The 22,060-nt window shown below is 41.4% G+C and overlaps 1 protein-coding gene across 5 annotated transcripts; it reads left to right on the plus strand.

Annotated features, from left to right (window-relative positions):
- Positions 1-762: 762 nt before the first annotated feature.
- LOC115207638 (GATA-binding factor 2) lies at positions 763-18,158 on the plus strand. 5 transcript variants are annotated; one of them, XM_029774928.1, is made up of 6 exons: positions 763-1,719; positions 7,649-8,116; positions 9,071-9,643; positions 12,542-12,699; positions 16,199-16,324; positions 17,042-18,158. In XM_029774928.1, exons 2-6 carry the CDS (start codon positions 7,891-7,893, stop codon positions 17,339-17,341), a joined length of 1,383 nt encoding a protein of 460 aa, XP_029630788.1. In that variant the 5' UTR covers positions 763-1,719; positions 7,649-7,890; the 3' UTR covers positions 17,342-18,158. The 5 variants fall into 5 exon arrangements, with proteins under 5 accessions (XP_029630788.1, XP_029630787.1, XP_029630786.1 ...); XM_029774927.1 differs by lacking the exon at positions 763-1,719 and adding an exon at positions 7,242-7,335; XM_029774926.1 differs by lacking the exon at positions 763-1,719 and having other exon boundaries at positions 7,242-8,116.
- The last annotated feature ends 3,902 nt before the right edge of the window (positions 18,159-22,060 follow it).

Raw genomic sequence — 22,060 nt, forward strand, 5'->3', positions numbered from 1 at the left:
GTAAAGGCTAGTTACGGGATGCAAGTAGGCCTAAGCCAATAATGCACTCTCTCCAGTTTCAACAAGATATGTTGTCTTCAATTGTCCGCCGTCATTGAATTTGATGTTATATTACAACAATGTTATTTGATGAAAAATGTAGGCCTAAATGCACAATACAGGCTATTTAAAATGTGTTTCTCTGGGCGTATATGCACGGATTGTTTTAAGGCGTCAACATTGACGAAGTTACACAATTTAAACCATGTAGCCTATGGAGCTTTTTCTGTCTCCAGTTGGGAGTTGACATAGCGCCATCTCAAGATAACTGTCTTTATTTTTCGGCTTCTCTTCTTTTTTTTGGTAAAATGATATAACCTATCATAAACCAGACGATTCTTATCAGTTTATTTTATTTTGAAAATTAAACTTATATCAAGTCAGTGTGTATATTCTGTCTGTTTTTTTTCATTCAAGGCCCTATGCATGAGCCAAAACAGATCGGTCTTTGATGAATTTTGCATAAATGATTTTAAGCATTGAAATGAATGCAATTAATTATGTCAGAGTTTACTTTTTTTTCAATTGATGCAAGCTTGGTTTTCTCCTCTTTTTGTGTGGGTCTACTCTAGGGGACACGAGCCCGGGATGCAGCAGTCCTTGTACCCTTGCACCTGCTTGGCTTCAGAGGCAGTGCACGAGCCCAGGTCGCGTGCAGGAGATATTGAGGCTTTGCATGTTTTAAAAGTTGGTGTTAATGTGTGGGACAGAGTAAAAAGAAGATGGGAGGAGGGAGGGTCGGTCATGGGGTATACCGTATTTTAATCCAAATTGGCGAAGGAATTCATTACACCGGATTGCTCTAGGCCAATTACTATTGTGCATGTAGATTTATGTAGCTTGCTTCATCATAGCCCAACAACCCACGATAACTCAATAGGTAGGCTAATATATTCACAATTTGTTTTTTCATAGATTAGATTATTTTGAAGAAATATTGCCTCGCCATAGCGCTAAACAAGGCCTACTTTATATGACTTCTATTACAGTTTAAAATAGCCTGATTGGGAAGATGTTACACCGTCAAGTGGATTGGTTGAGTGATATTGACCTTCCAATCTCACATAACATTCCATAAGGAACTGTTCTGCTTACTGATTACGAAGTGAAACTTTAGGCCGGATAAACCTTATGATTAAAATGTTTTTAAGAATGAGCACTAGATACCCTCCTCCACAATCCATATCAAAATGGCCAATGCCAGGATCCGGAAAACACGATCGAGACTGGTTGAAGCACCGACCGACATCGTTACGTTGCTCCAGCCCCTATATGTCTATGAAGTTCTTTCTCGTTTTCAGTGGAGAGAAAGGGGCAGTGCAAAGATAGAAAAAGTGAAAGTGTTGAAAGGGAGAGAGAGAGGTCGCTAAACTGCTTGCCAGCTGACAGAACTCTTGGGAAAGAGCGACATAACTTCTACAGCAGCATCACCAACAAACGCGGATTGATTTTTAGGCAAGTCTACCACCTTCATCACTGTGCGCATAACAGGGAAACGTGCTAGAACTACGCCGTGCTAGAACTACGCCGTGCCAGGCAAGCGACACGGAGACCCGGTTATACAAGACTGAGTCTCATTATTCCTCTCCCAGACAGAGCAGGACCGAGTCAGATTGTGTCCATCTAGCCTGTGCATCGCGAAGAACAGGGCTCAGCCACTACATATGCAACCATCAAGTGGTAAGAGCTATTCAATATTTACTTAGGGTATTGTGGTAAATGGAATTATTTAGGATATATGATCCTTGCAATCTTGTTACTGGTTGGGCTGCATATTGCAATAATAGTTGTCCATCAACTGAAATACAATATGTGAGAGAGTAGGCTATCCAAGCTTTATGCCAGTCAAAAATAATGAATGTGCCTATGTATCATTTAAAATATACTACATTATAGGCTGCAGAGAGCCATGGCACGGCACTCGGAATGACACCGAGTAGTTAGAATGTGAGAAGAACAACATGAAATAGAAGCCATCACAATAATCAACAATGTGATAAGACTACAATTGGAATGTATTTTATGCAAACCGTTTCTCATGTGTTTATCATATAGTTCACCATTCAGAACAATTCGTTACGCAGTTACAGAAGTAGCCTATCTAATCCAATTGAGCTATTATATGCTACGATTATGTGCTGTTTGCATTTCTCTGTCAAATCTATAATTACGACTATCAAACAAGTTTTCCTGGTTTTCTAAAAAAATATTTTTTTATAAGACTAAATAGACCTCAAATAAAATAGTTGAAAAAAATGCATTGAGACTGTATAGGCTACTATGCCTACAGCTAGCTCCTTTGAGCATTAGTTATTAGGCCTACTGTTTTTTGTAAATATTATGCTATATAGCCTAGGAACATAACACAATGTGATACTTCGAACATGAAGTCATCTGGTAGAGAGACCTAACATAATCCTCCCGAGTCCCACAAAAATACCAGCCGCGTCATATGAGCAGAAGAAGAGCATCGATTAGAATTTGTCCAGATTAAATTCTTAATGGTTTAACAGTGTTATTTATTACATGGTTATTGCGAGTATCCGTTTTGGAATGAACTGACTTAGTGTGATCTGATTTTCTGTACTAGATGTTCATTAAGTATTTAATAGTTCATCATCATTTAAAATGTGAAAATTGCTGTGGCCTCGGGTTGTTCTTATGGAATTATGCAGATCCAGATAGGCTAACCAATCATGGGTGTGAGATCAACATTAGCGATATATTGACATATTACGATGGATCCACTAGTCACCTGTGCTTTCAACCGCATTAACTCCAGTAAACCCCTTTCATCACAAGAAAGGGCAAAAACGTCATGATCTCAGCGCTCGAATAGAAACAGGGGCGGGACTGTTGTCTCGAGCAGGCATATTTATTGCCCGCGTGAGACTGGGATCATCTAATAAAAATGACGCTTTCACTCGAAACTCAACACGTGGCCCCTTACGGTTACCTATCACCTATCAGTCCCTCACATGCCAAATAGTTAAGCATCCCTTTTATGTGTCTGTTTGTGTGTGTGTCTTGTGGTCAACTTCAGATAAATCAAAAGTATCACCTAATCTAAATAAACTACTCTCAAATGATGTCAAGGCTACCAGTGAGATACAGGAAGTCAAAATGTACAGAAGTCCATCCATGAATGGGCCATTATGCTATGGGGTGTCCTTAGAACATAGTAGCTAGATTCGCCTACTCAGAAAATAGTAGTTTGATTTCTCCAATATTCAGCTGCACCTCAGTGTAATTTATTCAAATCTTACATATACCAATTTCAAAGTAAATAGATGCAGTTTAATGTGAGGGTGAAAAGCCATTGCTTTCACATCTTGTTCTGTGTTCCCATGCACTTCCACTAGGATGGGCTGGGTGTTGGGTGCTTGTGTCTATAGCCCTTAGTGCCCTGGCTCGATCTAATTACCCATGAGTAAAGGACAGTAATGCTTCAGCTGGTTTGTGTCATTCTCCTCTCCCCAGCTCTGCTTATCTTCACAAACCCCTCTGTGGCTCTCACTACCACCCTACCCCCCCTGCCCCCACCCTGCTGGAAAATGATAGATGACCAGGAGCAAGGGGAAGAAACAGGTTGAGAAAGGCAAGCACATTTCATAACAGCACCTGTTAATTATTTGAATACTCTCTGTAACTCATACACTTACTCTTGTTCAGTAATAACAACCTTACCTTAGCAATGGTGGTAGGGTATATCTTCAGCATGCTTTGAAGCTGCCCGCTGCACAGATTCAACCCTACAGCAGAAAAGAAAAAAAACCTAGGAATTGATATGGTTTTGCTACTATTGTATTGTCTTTCATAACTATGCCTGTGTTTGCTATGTAAAGATAGCCAATGAATTTTTTTTAGGAATAAAGGCTTTCCCTCAGCTATAGGTACCCTTGCTTACCTCCAAGGGTTCTACCACTCTAGTAGTATCCCCTGTGAGACAATTCTGCTATGTCCTTGAGAGAGGACCCCCCCCAACCCATCATCCCATCCTTTGTTCCAGCACAGATACAAATGGGATTAATGAAGGTATAAATTACAGAGGAGTAAATCCTGTTGAGTAATCCATTTGGCAAACAAGCAAAACAACAATGGAGAGGCTTGCTTGCTGGGCCTGACCCACCCAGTCCCAGCCAGACAGCACAAAGCTGAGAGGAGCACAGCACTGAGGACAGACAACAACACAGACAGACAGCAGGGGTGAATTACAAACAGCATGCATTTGGGTGAAGGTGTTGTAAAATGATAGGTTTTTCCTGCTTTGATCACAATTTAGGGGTTGGTCAAGAAGTAAATCAAGAATAATTCATATTTGAAATTTGAGTTGGTACATGACTATTAAATTGATGCATCATAATTTGGAGAGATCTATTGTGTCGTTGCTCATTTTATTTATTTTTTAAAGCAGTTTGCATGAAGTCCTGCACTTTTTTCAATGGAATATCTGTAGGGAATATTTATTTTGTACTTTAGACCTAGCTAAGTGCCATAAAAAACATTTTTTGAAATTTATGTAATTAGACCAGCTCAATGAATCGACAGACAGTTGCACATTATATATAAAAAACTATTTATTAAGACAAATCTCCTCACTGCTACACCTGTCATTTTCTGTAGCTATATATGTCTCATTTCAGGAGAATATCTGTATTTGGGTGATTACATAATTAGGGAGACCCCTGGGTGTGTTATGACCCCCACATACGCTAATTTGTTGATTTTAGGATTTGACGCACAGAGAGCTGAGCTCATCATGTCATGGCCCCTGGCCAGTGCCAATGACTGAATGTCAAGCCACACACACATCATTCAAACATGCTCATATCAAAGCCCAAACTGCGCAAATGCCCTTGCTCTAACATTGCGTTAAGCATTCGTGCATCCCTTTTTTCACAGGTTGAGTAGAATGCATGTAATTACTTCACATAAGCTTGACCAAAACATCATTGTATTTCTATCAGAATAAGTAAAGCTTGGTCCTCGTTGATCTCGAGGCTTTTTTGGAACGATTATAAAGTTCATGCGCTGGTATTTTTTCCCCTTTTCTGTGATGCTGTGACGTCAAGTCGCGGCGTCAGAGAGGCGGCCAGTCTGGGCCCCGAGCTCCCTCCAATTATTGCCTGTCAATCACGCACGCACGCACGCACGCACACTCTTTATTACAAAAGCCACAATAAAGCAATTCATTTTTAATATTCAATATCGTTAAAGCATGGCACGAAATGCCACATTTTTACCATAGTGGGTAAGCCAGTATGTCTCGACTGACAAGTCCATCCTGGATGCTTTCCCTTTTGAACAGGTAGGTCCATGTAGTGTGTAGCTACAGTATTTCATCACATTATAATAAAAGGCCACTATACTTGTAAGCCTACATATTATGAGTCTCAGATGCTCTGTTGGTAGCCTATTACTGAGTAGGCGTTTGCTTACCTAAGGCATGAGGATTTCTAATCTATACTGAAGTAAATCACATATATACCTAGACATTAGTCTTTGGGTGGGCTATGCAAAAAGCCTACCTGGTTACATTTATTTTTATGTAACCTTTATTTAACTAGGCAAGTAAGTTAAGAACAAATTCTTATTTACAATGATGGCCTACCAAAAGGCAAAAGGCTTCAAGCGGGGATGGGGGCCTGGGATTAAAAAACCCAAAAACAATATAAATACAGGACAAAACACATATCACAACAAGACAGACAACACAACACAACATAAAGAGAGACCTTAGACAACAACATAGCAAGGCAGCAACACAACATAACATAAAGAGAGACCTTAGACAACAACATAGCAAGGCAGCAACACAACATAACAACAACATGGTAGCAACACAAAACATGGTACAAACATTATTGGGCACAGTCAACAGCACAAAGGGCAAGAAGGTAGAGACAACAATACATCAAACAAAGCAGCCACAACTGTCAGTAAGAGTGTCCAAGACTGAGTCTTTGAATGAAGAGATTGAGATAAAACTGTCCAGTTTGAGTGTTTGTTGCAGCTCGTTCCAGTCGCTAGCTGCAGCGAACTGAAAAGAAGTAACAGGCGACACTCTTGTCTTTCTGCCTGAGTTGGGCAAGCCAGCTTGTTTTAGCCCACGAGGAGATTGTAACAAGAATTAACAAAGTGGCGCTAATGGTCACCAGTTGGTTTTACGCAAGTGAGGCCTGACGCCCTGTCTGCACCACCAAGTGAGAAAAAGGCGCAATTACCATGCCAATAGTGTTTGATCGCCCTATTTCTGAGACAAAACCAATGTTTTCACAAGAAGAATGTCGTGACTACTAATTAAAGACAATTAGGCGTTCACAACATCGGCCCCACTTTCGAGGTCATAAAACGCCCCCAACCATATTAATCCTAGAGGTGCTGAAAGTTGTATTTATTTGCATTACAGTCTCATGTGAAAACTCACACTTGTAATGGTTGTTGTTCTACGTAACATTTACATGATTGGCATATATAATATTTGTAAAGTTTGTCCAACCTGCCGATGCAGTTCCCCAGGGCATATGCGTAAAACAAGGCATTATGCGTAAAACCAACCATTTTATTCATGAATACAGAATAATAACCAACAGAGTGCTTAACCAAAATACCCATAATTATGTTATGATGTCTGATAGCATTTATATTAGCCCACTAAACCTGTTGATTAGAAAATATAATCATGGTTGGTTTAATTTAATTAGCCAATTGAAAATAGCATTGGCATACACTTCAAATTCAAGCTTATAGTATTATGATGCGTTCTCTAAACGTGGTATAGGCAAGGCTAAGCGACAACAGCCTAAATTGCGTTTTCCAGATAATGTAATTGACTGCTCTAGAACTTGGTAGATTTACATTTTATAGTTACAATTTGCCTCCATCTTGGCTGTCCACTTCTTGAGTGTTGGTAGAAGACAATATCAGAGGCCAATTGCTCATTTTGTGAGCTTCACGAGAGAGAAAAAGACCCCCAAGAAATTACAACGCTGATTGATATGTCTTTTACTTTTTTGGTCTCGAGCATTACTGTTTCGACAGCAGAATGGAAATTGAAAGAGCTGAGATACATGAGCCAATTGTAGCTATACTGATCTGTGGTTGGCTTACAGGAGGTCACTGCTAGCCGGTGACTCCGCCCCGGCTCGCTTGATATTGAATTTACTGGCGCCAGTCGCATCAGTACAGCCACATTTCATTAATGAGCGTACGCCCGGGTACCTCACGGATCAGGCCTTTCAGAGATTAAAATGTGTTTGAACAGCTGATCGTAGTTATAGATCAAACTTTCACCAGGTATATTCAGAATAAATATTTTTTTTAACGGAATAAGATTGGATGCAAAAAAAACAGACACTTGCAGCAATGTTTTTTTTCTTTTTTAATAATACATATGAATGAGTAGGCTACATTTGTGACGGAGGCTGTTTGTAAAAGGGCTTCAGTGGTAGACTAGCCTATCTATACAATCAATGTTCCTCGGAGGACTGAACATATATGGATAATAACAACCTCTTATCTTTTGCATACATCCCCGAAGGAGTTCTACAAAATGGGCTGGCACCACCTTGTGTATTAAATTAGAGCATTTTGTTTTGTTTCATTGCAGGTGTCAGTAAGAGCCAAGACGGATCAAGGTTTCTATATCTGAAGCAAATAAACTATAAGGAGAGTGTGCAGAAAACCCATATCACAACTGCATCACTACGTCCATCCTTTTCTCCACACTTCGGGACTGTTTAAAAGTGTTTGATCCAGGAGAAGGACAACAGAAAGATAATTTATATTTTGAGTAAAAGTAGGCTACGGGGTTTTGGTTATATCTTGGATAAGGAAATCGACGACTTAGTTATGGAAGTCGCAGCTGATCAATCTCGGTGGATGGCGCATCACCACGCGGTGTTGAATGGGCAGCACCTGGACTCGCATCACCACAGCCTGACCCACAACTACATGGAGCCCATGGCGCCGCTTTTGCCCCCAGACGAGGTGGACGTGTTTTTGAACCACTTGGACTCTCAGGGGAACCCCTACTATGCCAACTCCCGGGCCAGGGTTACATACAGCCAGACACATGGTAAGACGCGCTCAGCCTTGTAACTAAACTGCATTTGTGTTCTAGTCAAGTCTGCTTTAAAGCTGTAGGTAATTGTGAGAGTGTACGAGTTACAATACGATTACATGTTTCCATCAACCCAGCCTGTTGCTTTCAAACTCATTGATGGTAGGCCTATATTATTGCCATAAATGGTTATATGTGATGCGCAAAAACGATCCCGGACCAGTTAAAAGTCGTTATAACAGTCCCTTATGGGACTTTAATTTTTTTTTGTCCTAGGACATTTTGTTATTTTTTTTCCTTCAACGCGTAAGCCTATATGTGAATTCAATTACTCTAACACATCTATGTCCATAAGCGGGTAGCCTAGGTTTATATGTATCTGACATACGGCATGGAATCATAAAATGAGAATTTCTTGCAATAAATAGCAAGAGGAAAGGGAAGTATGTCATTTAACCCCTCTCTGTTGGGTCAGGGGTTTCTATAAAAGTAGAGAGAGAGAGGCACTTCCGGATATAATATAAAAAGCGCAAAATTGCTAATAATATTCTTTAGCCCAAGTTTTGGAACTTGAGCAACGACCAGGCAATGGCCATTGGCAATCAGCAGTTCAATCAAGGCCTCTACAAAGGTCCTATTTTCTCCTCGTGGATTGTTTTCTTCTCAGTTAGGCCTACATGCTTTCGGAAATAAGCATGAACATTTAAATTAGTAAATATGTTGTATAGGCTATGGCACGGGGCTGTTGTAGCCTAATTGTTGTTTTAGCTTTGGCTGGTGATTTTAAATGACGTGGGTTTTAAGTTTGATTAACTTTTACACTGAGAAAATGATAACTCGATGTCGAGTTTAAATAGTTTGGAGTTTGCATTAACAGGTGAAGAGACAGCACTTTTACGCATTCTGAGAGAACTGGACCAATCGCTTTCGATTAGTAAAAATTCATAATAGCATATTTCTTATTTCCAGCTCGCCTTGGGAGTCAGGTTTGCCGGCCACACCTCATCCATAGCCCTGGCATTCCGTGGCTGGACAGCGGGAAGGCGGCCATCTCTGCTGCCCACCACCATAACGCATGGGCAGTCAGCCATTTCAGCAAGCCCGGACTGCATCCTGCTAGCTCCGGCTACCCTTGTAGTAGTAGCTCCAGTTCTGCTCCCGTGTCTTCCCTCACCCCTGCGTCCCACTCCAGCCCGCACCATCTCTACAGTTTCCCTCCTACGCCTCCCAAAGACGTGTCCCCGGACCCCGGCCCTACTTCTCCAAACTCCAACTCTGCGAGAATGGACGAAAAGGAGTCCATAAAGTACCAAGTGTCACTCGCAGACGGAATGAAAATGGAGGGTTGCAGTCCTTTGCGCAACAGCCTGGCTTCGATGAGTGCCCAAACTCCCGCAACGCACCTCCCTATACCGACCTACCCATACTCTCTACCAACACCACACGAGTACGGCGGCAGCCTCTTCCACCCCGGTAGCCTGCTGGGCGGATCTTCATCCAGCTTTACGCCGAAGTGTAAAAGCAAAGCCCGGTCATGCTCAGGTGAGTTTCATAACTCTATTCCAAAAGTTACCCTGTGCCTAAAGAGTTTGGTATAATTATGTAAGTTTTAAGATACCAATATCTGGGCCTGCATGTTTGACGATATAAACTCGGCCTATAGTTTGTCAAAACGCTTTGGAAGTGCGTCGATTTCTGCCAGGGCACATACAATAATTAACATACTTTAAATATATTTTACTTGTAGGGCTATAAATGTTTATTTTATCTTGAAATAGATTGAGTGGTCCGGTATGTGTTGCTGTAATAGTTTATTCAGGTTATTTTACCTGCAGCGTTTCTTTCTCCTCCTCAAACCTGTTCCAGCGACTCTTATCTATGTTCCATCTCATTCGTCACCACTTGTAAACACCATCCACTTAAAAGGGTCACTTAATGGGAATCTAACATGAAACGACTAATCAGGATCACCGATTACAAACGCAAATATTCAGGACCAGCTTGAACATGATTACACGTTTTGGAGTCAAGGCAAAGAGATGATAGCCTAAAGTCATCAGTCACCAAAATAGAAATAGGGAATTCAACGTGAAAATTGATTTTCTCGTTGATTATTTGGCTTATAGTAGGATATAGTATTTTTAAGAGGGTGCTGAATATAATAATATTTCAGTAGACAATGTAATACGGCTTAGCTATTGTGCTTGTTTTTGTTAGTAGGCTAGGCCTATCAAAAGTGCTACGTGGCCTAGGCCTATAGTCTTTATGTTGCTACTATTTTTAAACCATATTCAAAGTGGACGTTTTTATGTTTATCTGGTTTAGATGCTGAACATATATCCCACCAATGTCCTTGTTTGGCAGAAGTGTTCGCTTCCATTTGTTTTCTTTTAGAATAGTTCTTTATTGCACTTAAAATGCAGAAGTCACGACGCTCTGGCTCCTACCATATCCTGTAGCCTATACTTCTGAGTGAACAAATCACGACCTCCACCCCTGCCCATTGCTTGCCCCAATACTAACAAAGCACCGTCGGGATGCGCCGTCACAGGCGACAGAGCCCTGCTGTTTGTGTTTTTAAGCATGGCCTTGGCCCAGTGCGCTGTGATGGTGAGAAGGAATAAAACCCAGGGTTAGGGTAGCCTACTCTAGTTGAGAGGATGATTATAACACTAGTAGTAATGACCACATCAATCACAACAAAGTCATAATAAGATATTTATAATTGCTAATAACGATATTATGATATTGTAATAATAGATGTTACTCTTATAGCAGTTTAGGATCTGCCAAAGAGCACATCACCTTCAGAGAAATTAATACAAATACTAGATAATGAATTAGATAGTTAATCAAGCCATCACATGAGCTCATAGGGAGACATTTATTATTGCATTTGCACAGACTAATTATGTTGTGGCCCTGGTGTCCAAAAATATGTTGAGTGTGGAATCTCTCTAACAGTTCATTAGTGTATAGAGATATTAGCAACAACTGTCTTCATTTAGATGATCACCAGAGCTCAAAGTGCTATTTTCTGATCGATGCTTCGTAGATCAATACTTTGTGTATGGTAGATTGGTTATGCAAATATTTGAATTCAAACAGTTCACAAATGTTTTAAGGGGATTATTTAATGCAAGAAAAGCCTACTGTTATGTGAGTTACTCTCCAAAATCAGTAACTATAAGGCCTGCCATTAACTACTCTTATCGGTCAGTCCCATCTGATGTAGCAGTGATTGATTGTTGTATGAAATGCCACAATGACATTTCAGCAGTCAGCACATACCTTAAGACAGTGTTGCTTCCTGTTTAAATAACCTCAAAACAGCCCTCTCCGCTCACCTACCTACCTCCTCGCTCGAAAGGCAATGGCCTCACTCTCTCTATACTCTTGGCCAGTGCGATCTCAGTGTTCTCTCCCTGTGGAACCTCCCCAAATTACACAACAATTCAACAGCTTTAGCATTTGTGGAGGTGGAAGGTGATGTTGTTTTGATACTGGTGCCTCTGCTGGGCTGGGAGAGAGAGTCAAACACTCAGAATACACTTCAAAGTGAACATTGCCATTGTCCAGAGCAGATCCCTCTCTCGGGTTTTGGTGGGACTGTGGGTGTCGGTGACATTATAATAAGACATGATGCGCCAGCAACCTCCCATTTGACTGGGCCTGTGCATTAAACGAAGTGAAACTGAGAGGAGAGAGAGTGAACGCCCATTGGTTCTCTGCAGTTGAAGATGTAGAAGTGGGTGAAAAGGCTTGAGCTCTTAATGCAGAGGAGGAAAACACAATCAGGGTCACCACTAAATGGGTCACAGTTGCTGTCAGGTACACAAACCTAACAATGAAAACATTTAGTAAACAAATTTAAAGGGCACGAGTAAAGGGAAAAAGAGAAACCGGGCTGATATGAAGTGATACTGAGCTATATTATGGGAATCTATTTGGTTGAGACCACAGTGTGGTCAGGCCCACATTTAATACTACCACCAGCAGCACACACTTCTGTTTCCTATCATGTGTGCCTGCTAAGCTGATGAATTATGTACCTCTAATTTGATGGTGTCTCACATTCATCTGTTTGGACACCTTTGGACACGTCCTGGCTGTCTCTGGGCTTCCTAACATGGATCACTTTACATACAGGTGTCTGTATCCATGGAGATTCACCCTGAACCAAGCTGTACAAATGACAGTCATATGGATTGTCCTTGGCTGGTACACCTGCACACTGAGACACTGTCTGTCCTCGCGGGGGGGCCTAGGACTTCATATTACACTACTAATGAAAAGTGGCTCCAGTAGGCTCATTAGTACCTGTGTGTCCTCCTTGGGCCTGACGACTATTGTCTTTAATGTGAATCTGTTACAGTTTAGCTTTTGATGGAGTGTAAACTTTTTAATTATATAAATTTCCCTTTGTCTTCCCTCCACTTGAATTCTGCTCAGAGGGGCGCGAGTGCGTCAACTGCGGTGCCACCTCCACCCCTCTGTGGCGGCGGGACGGGACGGGTCACTACCTGTGCAACGCTTGCGGCCTGTACCACAAGATGAATGGCCAGAACAGACCTCTCATCAAGCCCAAACGCAGACTGGTGAGTCCCTGTCTCTCTCCTGTCTACCCCTCCACATCTGAGAAAGGGGGCCCAAATAGAGCATGAAGCAGATACTGCCAGGACAATTCCAGGAAAGTTATATTTTCCCTATGATCTTCCTGGAATTGTTTGTCCCTCTCACCTCCTGGTGATCCCCTACACCGCCTGTTACAATACTGCTACTATTGCCATTGTTACTGCTATTATTATTGCTGGTACTTTTGATACTGTCACTGATACCAATGCCCATGCTGCTTTAGTTATCACCACACTGGAGTGAGTGAAAAACAGTGCACACACACAAACACTTTGTCCAGTGTTCTGCACAGGCATTTAGGAGCAAGGAGTATTCCAAGCCCTGTTATTTTTAATGCACATACACTTTTATAGATATTTGTTTGTCTCGGACCAAAGTATTATTGTATGTTTAATGTTCAATATTATTAACATGATGAGTTGTTTAGTTATCATTACAAGTTATTTAAAACAAATAAATATATTGGTTCCTGCTTATTTTGAAATTGTTTTATTGCTTTCATTTTATATTCAGACCTGATTAGGAATCATAACTTTGATTCTATAGGATAAAGAGAAGAGAAGTGGGTATGCTTTCATTTTGCAAAAAAAATGTAAAAAGGCCTGCCCTGTGTGAAATCTTTTATGAGGAACATTGATATGTACTCTGAATGACCTAAAATTATAAATCCAATATTGGTCTTTCTTAGTCAAGTAGGCTAATAGTAGGCCACATGAGATTGATCAATGCAAATAATCATTAGCATCACTATATTTTTCCTGTTCCTTAGTTGTTTGAAACCTGGACGTTTTACTTCGTATTATGAGGCATGTTTTACCTTGCTTCAAAGTAGCCAAGCCAAAATTCAACCATAGAAATGTTGATAGAAATATTTCATGAACACATCCTCATGCGCTCTCACGTTCTATCGGTTTTCAAATGAACTTTCTTTCATTTTCTAGCAGCCAAAGGCATTATCCTAGTAATTTTAGCAACCAATGATAGTTGTTCCATCTTTAGATCTCCCTCTTTCTAAATGTTTTATGTGCTATGCAAATTTCATTTTCAACGTTTGCATTTAGCTTCCACTACATCACTGATTTGGCATTTTCAGTCTGAAACTTTAAAAAGATATTCAAGTTTCCCAAAAGTAAATTGTGAGAAGTAATTTAGGCTAATTTCAATGGCAGTCCAAGGCGCAATCCAACTCCTAACATTTGGGTAGCTCCAAAAAAATGTAGGCTAAGCATTACGCAGTAGATTTAGGGCTCTATTCAATCCGTATGGAAGTTCAGCATTACAAGATTGAAATTTAAAGGCTGATTGAAATTTAAAGGCTGTGTTCCCTCCCTTAGCAGAGACTGCATTTATGGTAAATCTGCATTTAAACGCAATCTGTAAAGCTTCAGCAATACAGACTGAATAGAGCTCTTAGATTGATCTAATCTTTAAATTAGTTAGTTCAATTTTACAAGAAAATTGTTTTACTTTATTTTGCTTTTCTAATTACGTTTCCTAGCTTCTGTTTTCCTCAGCTAAACAGGTTCATGAATCATGATCAGTAGACGTTTAACTCGCCACACCTCGTTTATGTAGGCCTATAGGCTTAATCTGAGTAGTTTTGCTCTGATCAGACATTCAATTTATTTCACAGAATTAAATCATATGCTACTATAGGCCTACATAATATAAATGTTTCAATCAAGAGCTTATACCTTAATATCTAATTAAATCTGTACTTAGACAGGTATACTTACACTTATACTCATCCAGTCATGCAGTGCCAAAGACACATTAGTTGGATAACCTAATTGTAGCCCAATTCACTCATGTTTTTAATGCATGTGTGTAGCCCAACCCATGTGGTTGCCTTGAAATCAATAACTCAAAATGTTCAACAAATTGAAATGGTTGTTTTCTTTACCATTGCTATCTTCCATTGAGCTAAATGTCATGGGATGGAGAGCATGGTGAATAGGGTGGGATTATGTTTAGAATATGTTTTGAATAACTGTCTTTCTGAAATACATTGTTTCTGACTGTATTAGCAACATTGTCAGCATTAGTGGGACAAGTATAACTCATTTTAGCGCAGCTTGGTGTAAATAAACCTTCTGCATTTTTCTCCTTGGCTGCGCGCCTCTGCCTAGTTCTTCCGATGAGAAGTCCATTACATTTTCCATGGGTCGGTCTGTGGTCGCAGCTTTGCATTTTCAGCTCAAGTGTTTTCAGAGTTCAGTTCAAAGGGCATCCAGTTGTTTCCTATCCGGATATCTGCCCGGGCCGATAAGGAAGCCAGGTTCCCGGGTGTTTCCGCCTTCAACAAACCCTGCTGCATTTTTCAGCCCAGACTTTGACATATACTGTAAAGCGATTATCACAGCACTGTAGGAACCAGTTATGTGTGTGTGGAGAGAGAAAACGTGAGGGGGGTGGGGGGAATTGGAAAATAAATGGATTGTTTGTCATGCTGGGTTAGCAGTGGCACAAGCTTTAAGCGTCGGAATGCGAAGTGTTTTTTGTTGTCGTTTTTCTCTTTCTCTTTTTTTACATTCCGTACGTCGCCATCGTTGTTTTTATTGGGGATGTTTTGCATGAACAACTATGATATGATAAAACCTTAAGTTAATGAAAAGAAAAACACACATGCAGCATCATGGCTGTATAGTTATTGTATTCTGAGTTTAAATGTTTCTTATTAAGTGTGAAGAATTTATCTGTAATGGACACAAAGCACATTGGCAGACAGGGCCCTGGTATTGTAGATGTCTTAGACCGGGTTGTTTGATTCTCTGGATCAAGGGAGAATCATGCAAAAAGACGGCATAAATTATTAATGTGCCCTATCTAATTTTTTTAATTAAATGAAATATGACAGCAGTAATTGGTAAAAGATAGAAACAACGCATTTAACTAGAAACAGCTTTTGCAGCATTGCACAAATTGAAAAATTGAATTAAGCTTGTATAGATCACAGAATATATTCAATTAAATCAATACAGATGTGACTCCCTTTAAGCAATTTCATGAGTCTAACTGGCGCTGTCTTTGATGTTATTTGTGGATGTAGCCCTGAGAGGAGGTTGGTTGGAGAATAGCCTACACAGCAACACAAAGTCATAATACTCATCACCCTAAAAGATACATGGGAAGATATTTACTGAAGAGAATGCTTTATTCTGTTGTTCAATGCGTGATACTAGTTGATATGGGTAGATCTGGTGGAACATTACAGTAGGCTTTTAAAACGAGTGGTTTTAAGTTCTAAACTCAGAAATGTCCTATAAATTCCGAATGAACATTTGAAATGTAGCCGCCTTTGGCTATGCCTAAATGGTCACGGTAGTTAATTTCAATAATCGTATTCATGTCATGTTCACTTTCCTCGTTGACCTCTGTTGCCTAATACAATGATCAAATCAGCTAACATTTGAATGGCTTTATTCATAATGTATTAACATTATGCGTTTTTCTCCTCCTCAGTCCGCTGCGAGACGAGCTGGCACCTGCTGCGCTAACTGTCAGACCACCACCACCACCCTTTGGAGGCGCAACGGCAATGGTGACCCGGTGTGCAATGCCTGCGGGCTCTACTACAAATTGCACAACGTAAGTAGCCTGACCGCTTACATAGAAACTGGGGGGTGAGCTGGTCAAGTAGGCGGACAGCTTGTATCGATTGAGGAGCCGGGGAGAAAGAGGCTGGGGACGCAAAGTCTGCTTTTCCTGTCAAGCAGAACCCGCCAGTCGTTTTTTCTTTTTATTAATCCATCTTTGTTTCAATGGGGGGTGTTACTCCCAGGAGAGGCTGGAGGGTGGGACTGTCATTCAGGGTAAAGGCGTCAGTTATATTGATGCCAACTTGTCTGAGAGTAGCCCTTTCAGGTTCAGCGTGGCTTCCAGTCCTCATGTATTCATGTTCAGTGAGAGGATTCTATATAATTTTAAAGACAAAAGTGGAAAAATGCTCATGCCTTTTAATGTGGCTTGATCATCCAATGTCTGTTAATATTTATGGCACATCAGAATTCTTTCTCACGTTTATTAAAAAGGCAATATGTTTTCCATCATAGTTGTTTAGATTTTTCTAAATTATCCACAATTACGAACGAAGCTTGACAAAGTTGAATATAAAAGCATTGAGAGTGCAAGAAAATGTCCAATGACTAAATAATTTAGTTCTGGACAGTTTTTTAAAACAAGAAACAGGTATTTGACATGATATTGAAAGCCACAAAATATCAATATGAAGCCTACTCCAGTAGCCTACTCCAGGCTTGTCTGGCTTCTCCTTGGCTAACATCCCTCCTCCCTGGCTCTTCACAGGTAAACAGGCCAATGACCATGAAGAAGGAGGGTATCCAGACGCGCAACCGCAAAATGTCCAGCAAGTCCAAGAGGGGCAAGCGGTCCGGAGACGGCTACGATGAGCTGTCCAAATGCATGCATGACAGGTCTTCTCCCTTTGGGGGTGGCCCTGGCCTGGCTGGACACATGACCCACATGGGCCACCTTCCCCCCTTCAGCCACTCCGGACACATGCTGCCAACTCCCATGCCCATCCACCACCCCTCCTTTAGCCATCCCCACCACTCAGGTCGGTCGCCAGCCTGGGCTGAGCACTGAAGCCCCCTGAAGCCCCTGCATCAGGCCCTGCCACCACCACCCCTCCAACCCCATCACCACCACTACTGTGGGACCACATAAAGAGGACTGCGTCTGTTTTTAGAAGGGTAATAGTAATGGGGATCAACTGTCAGTAGGACATTGTTTTGCCTGGCCTCATTGAGAGATTGATGAAGAGGAGACGTGACTGAAGGTAGAGAGAGTGAGAGGGTGAAGAGGAATGTGGGCATGCTAAGTTTCTCCCTTCAAGTGTGTGGAAGACGAAGACGCATGGGTGCGAATGGGGACATTCATGGTTCTTCTGCCTTTTTTCTACTAAGTCACTTTGGTACCCCCCCCTCCCACCCTATCAGAGAAGAGATAGGGGAACCACTGCTTTCCCCTCTTAAACCCCCCCACCCCACCCCACTGACTGGCTGCTGTGGACAGACTGTTGATACCGTAGGAATGAAAGACTTTCTGAACCAGCCTCCCCACACATGTACACACACACACAAACACCACTGACCCCTCATCCCTCACATGCTGGAATACACACCACCCACCTGGTCTCCTATTTTTAACAGATTTTATTGAAAAAATAAGCAAGCAAACAGAACAACTATTGTTGTTATAATTGCTGTTATAATTATTGTTATGATAATTTATTTTCACTCTTTTTGCTTCAGAAAACATGGATAGTTACAATTATAAGTTCATTGTTATTATGTAAAGAAAAAACACTGACTTATCTTAGACGAGACATTGTTCCTGACCTGTATGTGTTTATAATTTTTCCATCTCACAACATTAAGGAAATAAAGTTTGAATAATACATGATGAGTCCTTGAAACTGATTATTGAAATGTATACATTTCTCTGTCTCTCAGTGTCTCAGTCTTCCCCCATCTCTCTTTCACATACACATTTAAAATTGCCTTAAAGGAAAATTACACCCCAAAACTATCTTTGGTATTTGTTTCATTAATCTATTGTTGACATAGTCCCAAAATGTTTTGCATTTCAGAAATCAAGTTTTCAAGATAAATAACTTTCAAAATACCAAAACGCAACTGCTATATTTCTGTATTTATAAAATTATATACAGTATCTTTAAAACTTGATTGCTGACATGCAAAATATTTTGGAACTATCAACAATGGACTAACAAAACAAATTCCAAAATATATTTGTGAAGAGGTCTTGATTCCAGCTCTATTTCTAAGTGATATCAGATGTAATGAAGCCAGCTCTACGTTCTCCAAAGCGTGGTAATGGTTTTGTTGGGCTCCTCGCCTGAGTGATGTGCTGCTGTTTATAGAAGGCCTCTTTGTGGAGCTCAGGCCCCAGGGTGCACCACTGTGACCCAGACAGCAGGCTCCAGACCCAGGGTGAGCACAGGGTGCCCACATCACACACGCACACAGTCACACACTAGTCTTTCCTGACGCGCACACATGTTCTTGTACACAAATACACATTTTCATTTGATTCCTCCCTTATTTCCATTCCTTGTGTCCCTCTCCCCTGCCTCTCCCAGAATGCACCTCTCTGGGCCGTGGTGCGTTGATTAGAGTGAGACGAAGGACAGCAGGTCTTTAGTGGAAGAGAAAAGAGGAAGGAAAGGCAATCAAGCGACCTGTGAGCAAACACGTGGGGGGCTGTTTGGACCCCTCACAGACAGATGTGCTCGCAGCTGAGGACTGCAGGAAATTCTCACTCACTCACTCACTCACTCACTCACTCACTCACTCACTCACTCACTCATTACTCATCACTCAACAGAGCCAGCTACTAATCAGCCGGGCCTATTAGGGCCAATTTCATCGCTGATCGACTTGCTGCCCTCACACTCCCATGGCAAACTTCATAAAACATTTATACAAATTTAAAAACAGAAATACCTTATTTACATAAGTATTCAGAGCATTTGCTATGCGACTTGAAATTGAGCTCAGGTGCATCCTGTTTCCATTGATCATCCTTGAGATGTTTCTTCAACTTGATTGGACTCTACCTGTGGTAAATTCAATAGACTGGACATTATTTGGAAAGGCACACACCTGTCTATATAAGGTCCCACAGTTGACAATCCATGTCATAGCAAAAACCAAGCCATGAGGTCAAAGGAATTTTCCGTAGAGCTCCGAGACAGGATTGTGTTGAGGCACAAATCTGGGGAAGGGTACCAAAACATTTCTGCAACATTGAATGTCATCAAGAACACAGTGGCCTCCATCATTCTTAAATGGAAGAAGTTTGGAACCACCAAGATTCTTCCGAGAGCTGACCACCCGGCCAACTGAGCAATCGGGGGAGAAGGGCCTTGGTCAGGGAGGTGACCCGATGGTCACTCTGACAGATCTCTAGAGTTCCTCTGTGGAGATGTGAGAACCTTCCAGAAGGACAACCATCTCTGCAGCACTCCACCAATCAGGCCTTTATGGTAGAGGGGCCAGACGGAAGCCACTCCTCAGTAAAGGGCACATGACAGCCCGCTTGGAGTTTGCCAAAAGGCACCTAAAGGACTCTCAGACCATGAGAAACAAGATTCTCTGGTCTGATGAAACCAAGATTGAACTCTTTGGCCTGAATGCCAAGCATCACGTCTGGAGGAAACCTGGCACCATCCCTACGGTGAAGCATGGTGGTGGGCCACGACCCAAAGCACACAGCCAACACAACGCAAGAGTGGCTTCGGGACAAGTCTCTGAATGTCCTTGAAAGGCCCAGACAGAGCCCAGACTTAAACCTGATCTAACATCTCTGGCGAGACCTGAAAATAGTTGTGCAGCAACGCTCCCCATCCAACCTGACAGAGCTTGAGAGGATCTGCAAAGAAGAATGGGAGAAACTCCCCAAATACAGGTGTGCCAAGCTTGTAGCGTCATACCCAAGAAGACTCTAGGCTGTAATCGCTGCCAAAGGTGCTTCAACAAAGTACAGAGTAAAGGGTCTGAATACTTATGTAATTAGCAAACATTTCTAAAAACGTGTTTTTGCTTCGTCGTCATGTGGTATTGTTTGTAGGTTGATGAGGAAATAAATAAATGTAATCAATTTTAGAATAAGGCTGTAACCTAACAAAATGTGGAAAAGTCAAGGGGTCTGAATACTTTCCGAAGGCACTGTATGTGTTGTGCTATAATAGATAAAGCCCTCTAGCTACAGAAATGTGTTCATATATGAATGAATCTAATGTATTGCATTTATAAATCAAATCAAATCAAATGTTATTGGTCACATACGCATAGTTAGCAGATGTTATTGCGAGTGTAGCAAAATTCTTATGCTTCTACATCCGACAGTGCAGCAGTATCTAACAGGTAATATCTTACAATTACACAACAAAACCTAATACACACAATCTAGTAAAGGAATGGGATAACAATATATAAGTATCAAATATATGGATGAGCAGTGACAGAGCGGCTAAGATGCGAGTATATATTGTAGGATACTGTATACAGTATATACATATGAGATAAGTAATGTGAGCTATGTAAACATTCTTAAAGTGGCCAATGATATCAAGACTGTAGGTAGGCAGCCACCTCTCTTGAGATAGAAGCTGTTTTTCAATCTCTCTGTCCCAGCTTTGATGCACCTGTACTGACCTCACCTTCTGGATGGAACCGGGGTGAACAGGCAGTGGCTCGGGTCGTTATTGTCCTTGATGATCTTTTTTGCCTTCCTGTGACATGGAGAGTGTTGTAAGTGTCCTGGAGGGCAGGTAGTTTCAAATCAAATCAAACTTTATTTGTCACACTTAACCAACAGTGCAGTTCAAGAAGAGTTAAGAAAATATTTACCAAGTAGACTAAAATAAAAAGTAATAATAAAAAGTAACCCAATAAGAATAACAATAACGAGGTTATATACAGGGGGCAGCTGTACCGAGTCAGTGTGCGGGGGTACAGGTTAGTTGAGGTAATTTGTACATGCAGGTGTGGGTGAAGTGACTATACATAGATAATAAACAGCGAGTAGCAGCAGTGTACAAAAGGGAGGGGGGGAGTCAATGTAAATTGTCCGGTGGCAATTTTTATGAATTGTTCAGCAGTCTTATGGCTTGGGGGTAGAAGCTGTTGAGGAGCCTTTTGTTCCTAGACTTGGCGCTCCGGTACCGCTTGCCGTGCGGTAGCAGAGAAAACAATCTATAACTTGGGTGACTGGAGTTTCTGACAATTTTATGGGCTTTCCTCGGACACTGCGTATTGTATAGGTCCTGGATGGCAGGGAGCTTGGCCCCAGTGATGTACTGGGCCGTTTGCACTACCCTCTGTAGTGCCTTATGGTCAGATGCAAACAACTTACAGACACTAACACAACATTAAACAAAACTATAAACACACATACAGTACAACAATTACATATTACGTTAATTAACACGAAAGTCTTGACTAAAAAACAGCTGTTTCAACAGATGCTCTCGATGGTGCAGCTGTATAAGTTTTTGAGGATCTGGGGACCCATGCCAAATCTTTTCAGTCTCCTGATGGGGAAAAGGTTTTGTCGTGCCCTCTTTCCGACTGTCTTGGTATGTTTGGACCATGATAGTTCGTTGGTGATGTGGACACCAAGGAACTTGAAACTCTCGACCCGCTCCACTACAACCCCATCGATGTTAATGGGGGCCTGTTCGGCCCGCCCTTTCCTGTAGTCCACAATCAGCTCCTTTGTCTTGCTCACATTGATGGAGAGGTTGTTGTCCTGGCACCACACTGCCAGTTCTCTGAC

Source organism: Salmo trutta, chromosome 14 (assembly GCF_901001165.1).
Source record: "Salmo trutta chromosome 14, fSalTru1.1, whole genome shotgun sequence".
NCBI classification, from domain to species: domain Eukaryota; kingdom Metazoa; phylum Chordata; class Actinopteri; order Salmoniformes; family Salmonidae; genus Salmo; species Salmo trutta.

Coding starts and splice junctions, on each gene's coding strand:
- LOC115207638 (XM_029774928.1), top strand. CDS start 7,891: ATGGAAGTCGCAGCTGATCAATCTCGGTGGATGGCGCATCACCACGCG. Junction 12,700..16,198: donor TCAAGCCCAAACGCAGACTG/GTGAGTCCCTGT, acceptor TCTCCTCCTCAG/TCCGCTGCGAGACGAGCTGG. Junction 16,325..17,041: donor TCTACTACAAATTGCACAAC/GTAAGTAGCCTG, acceptor GGCTCTTCACAG/GTAAACAGGCCAATGACCAT.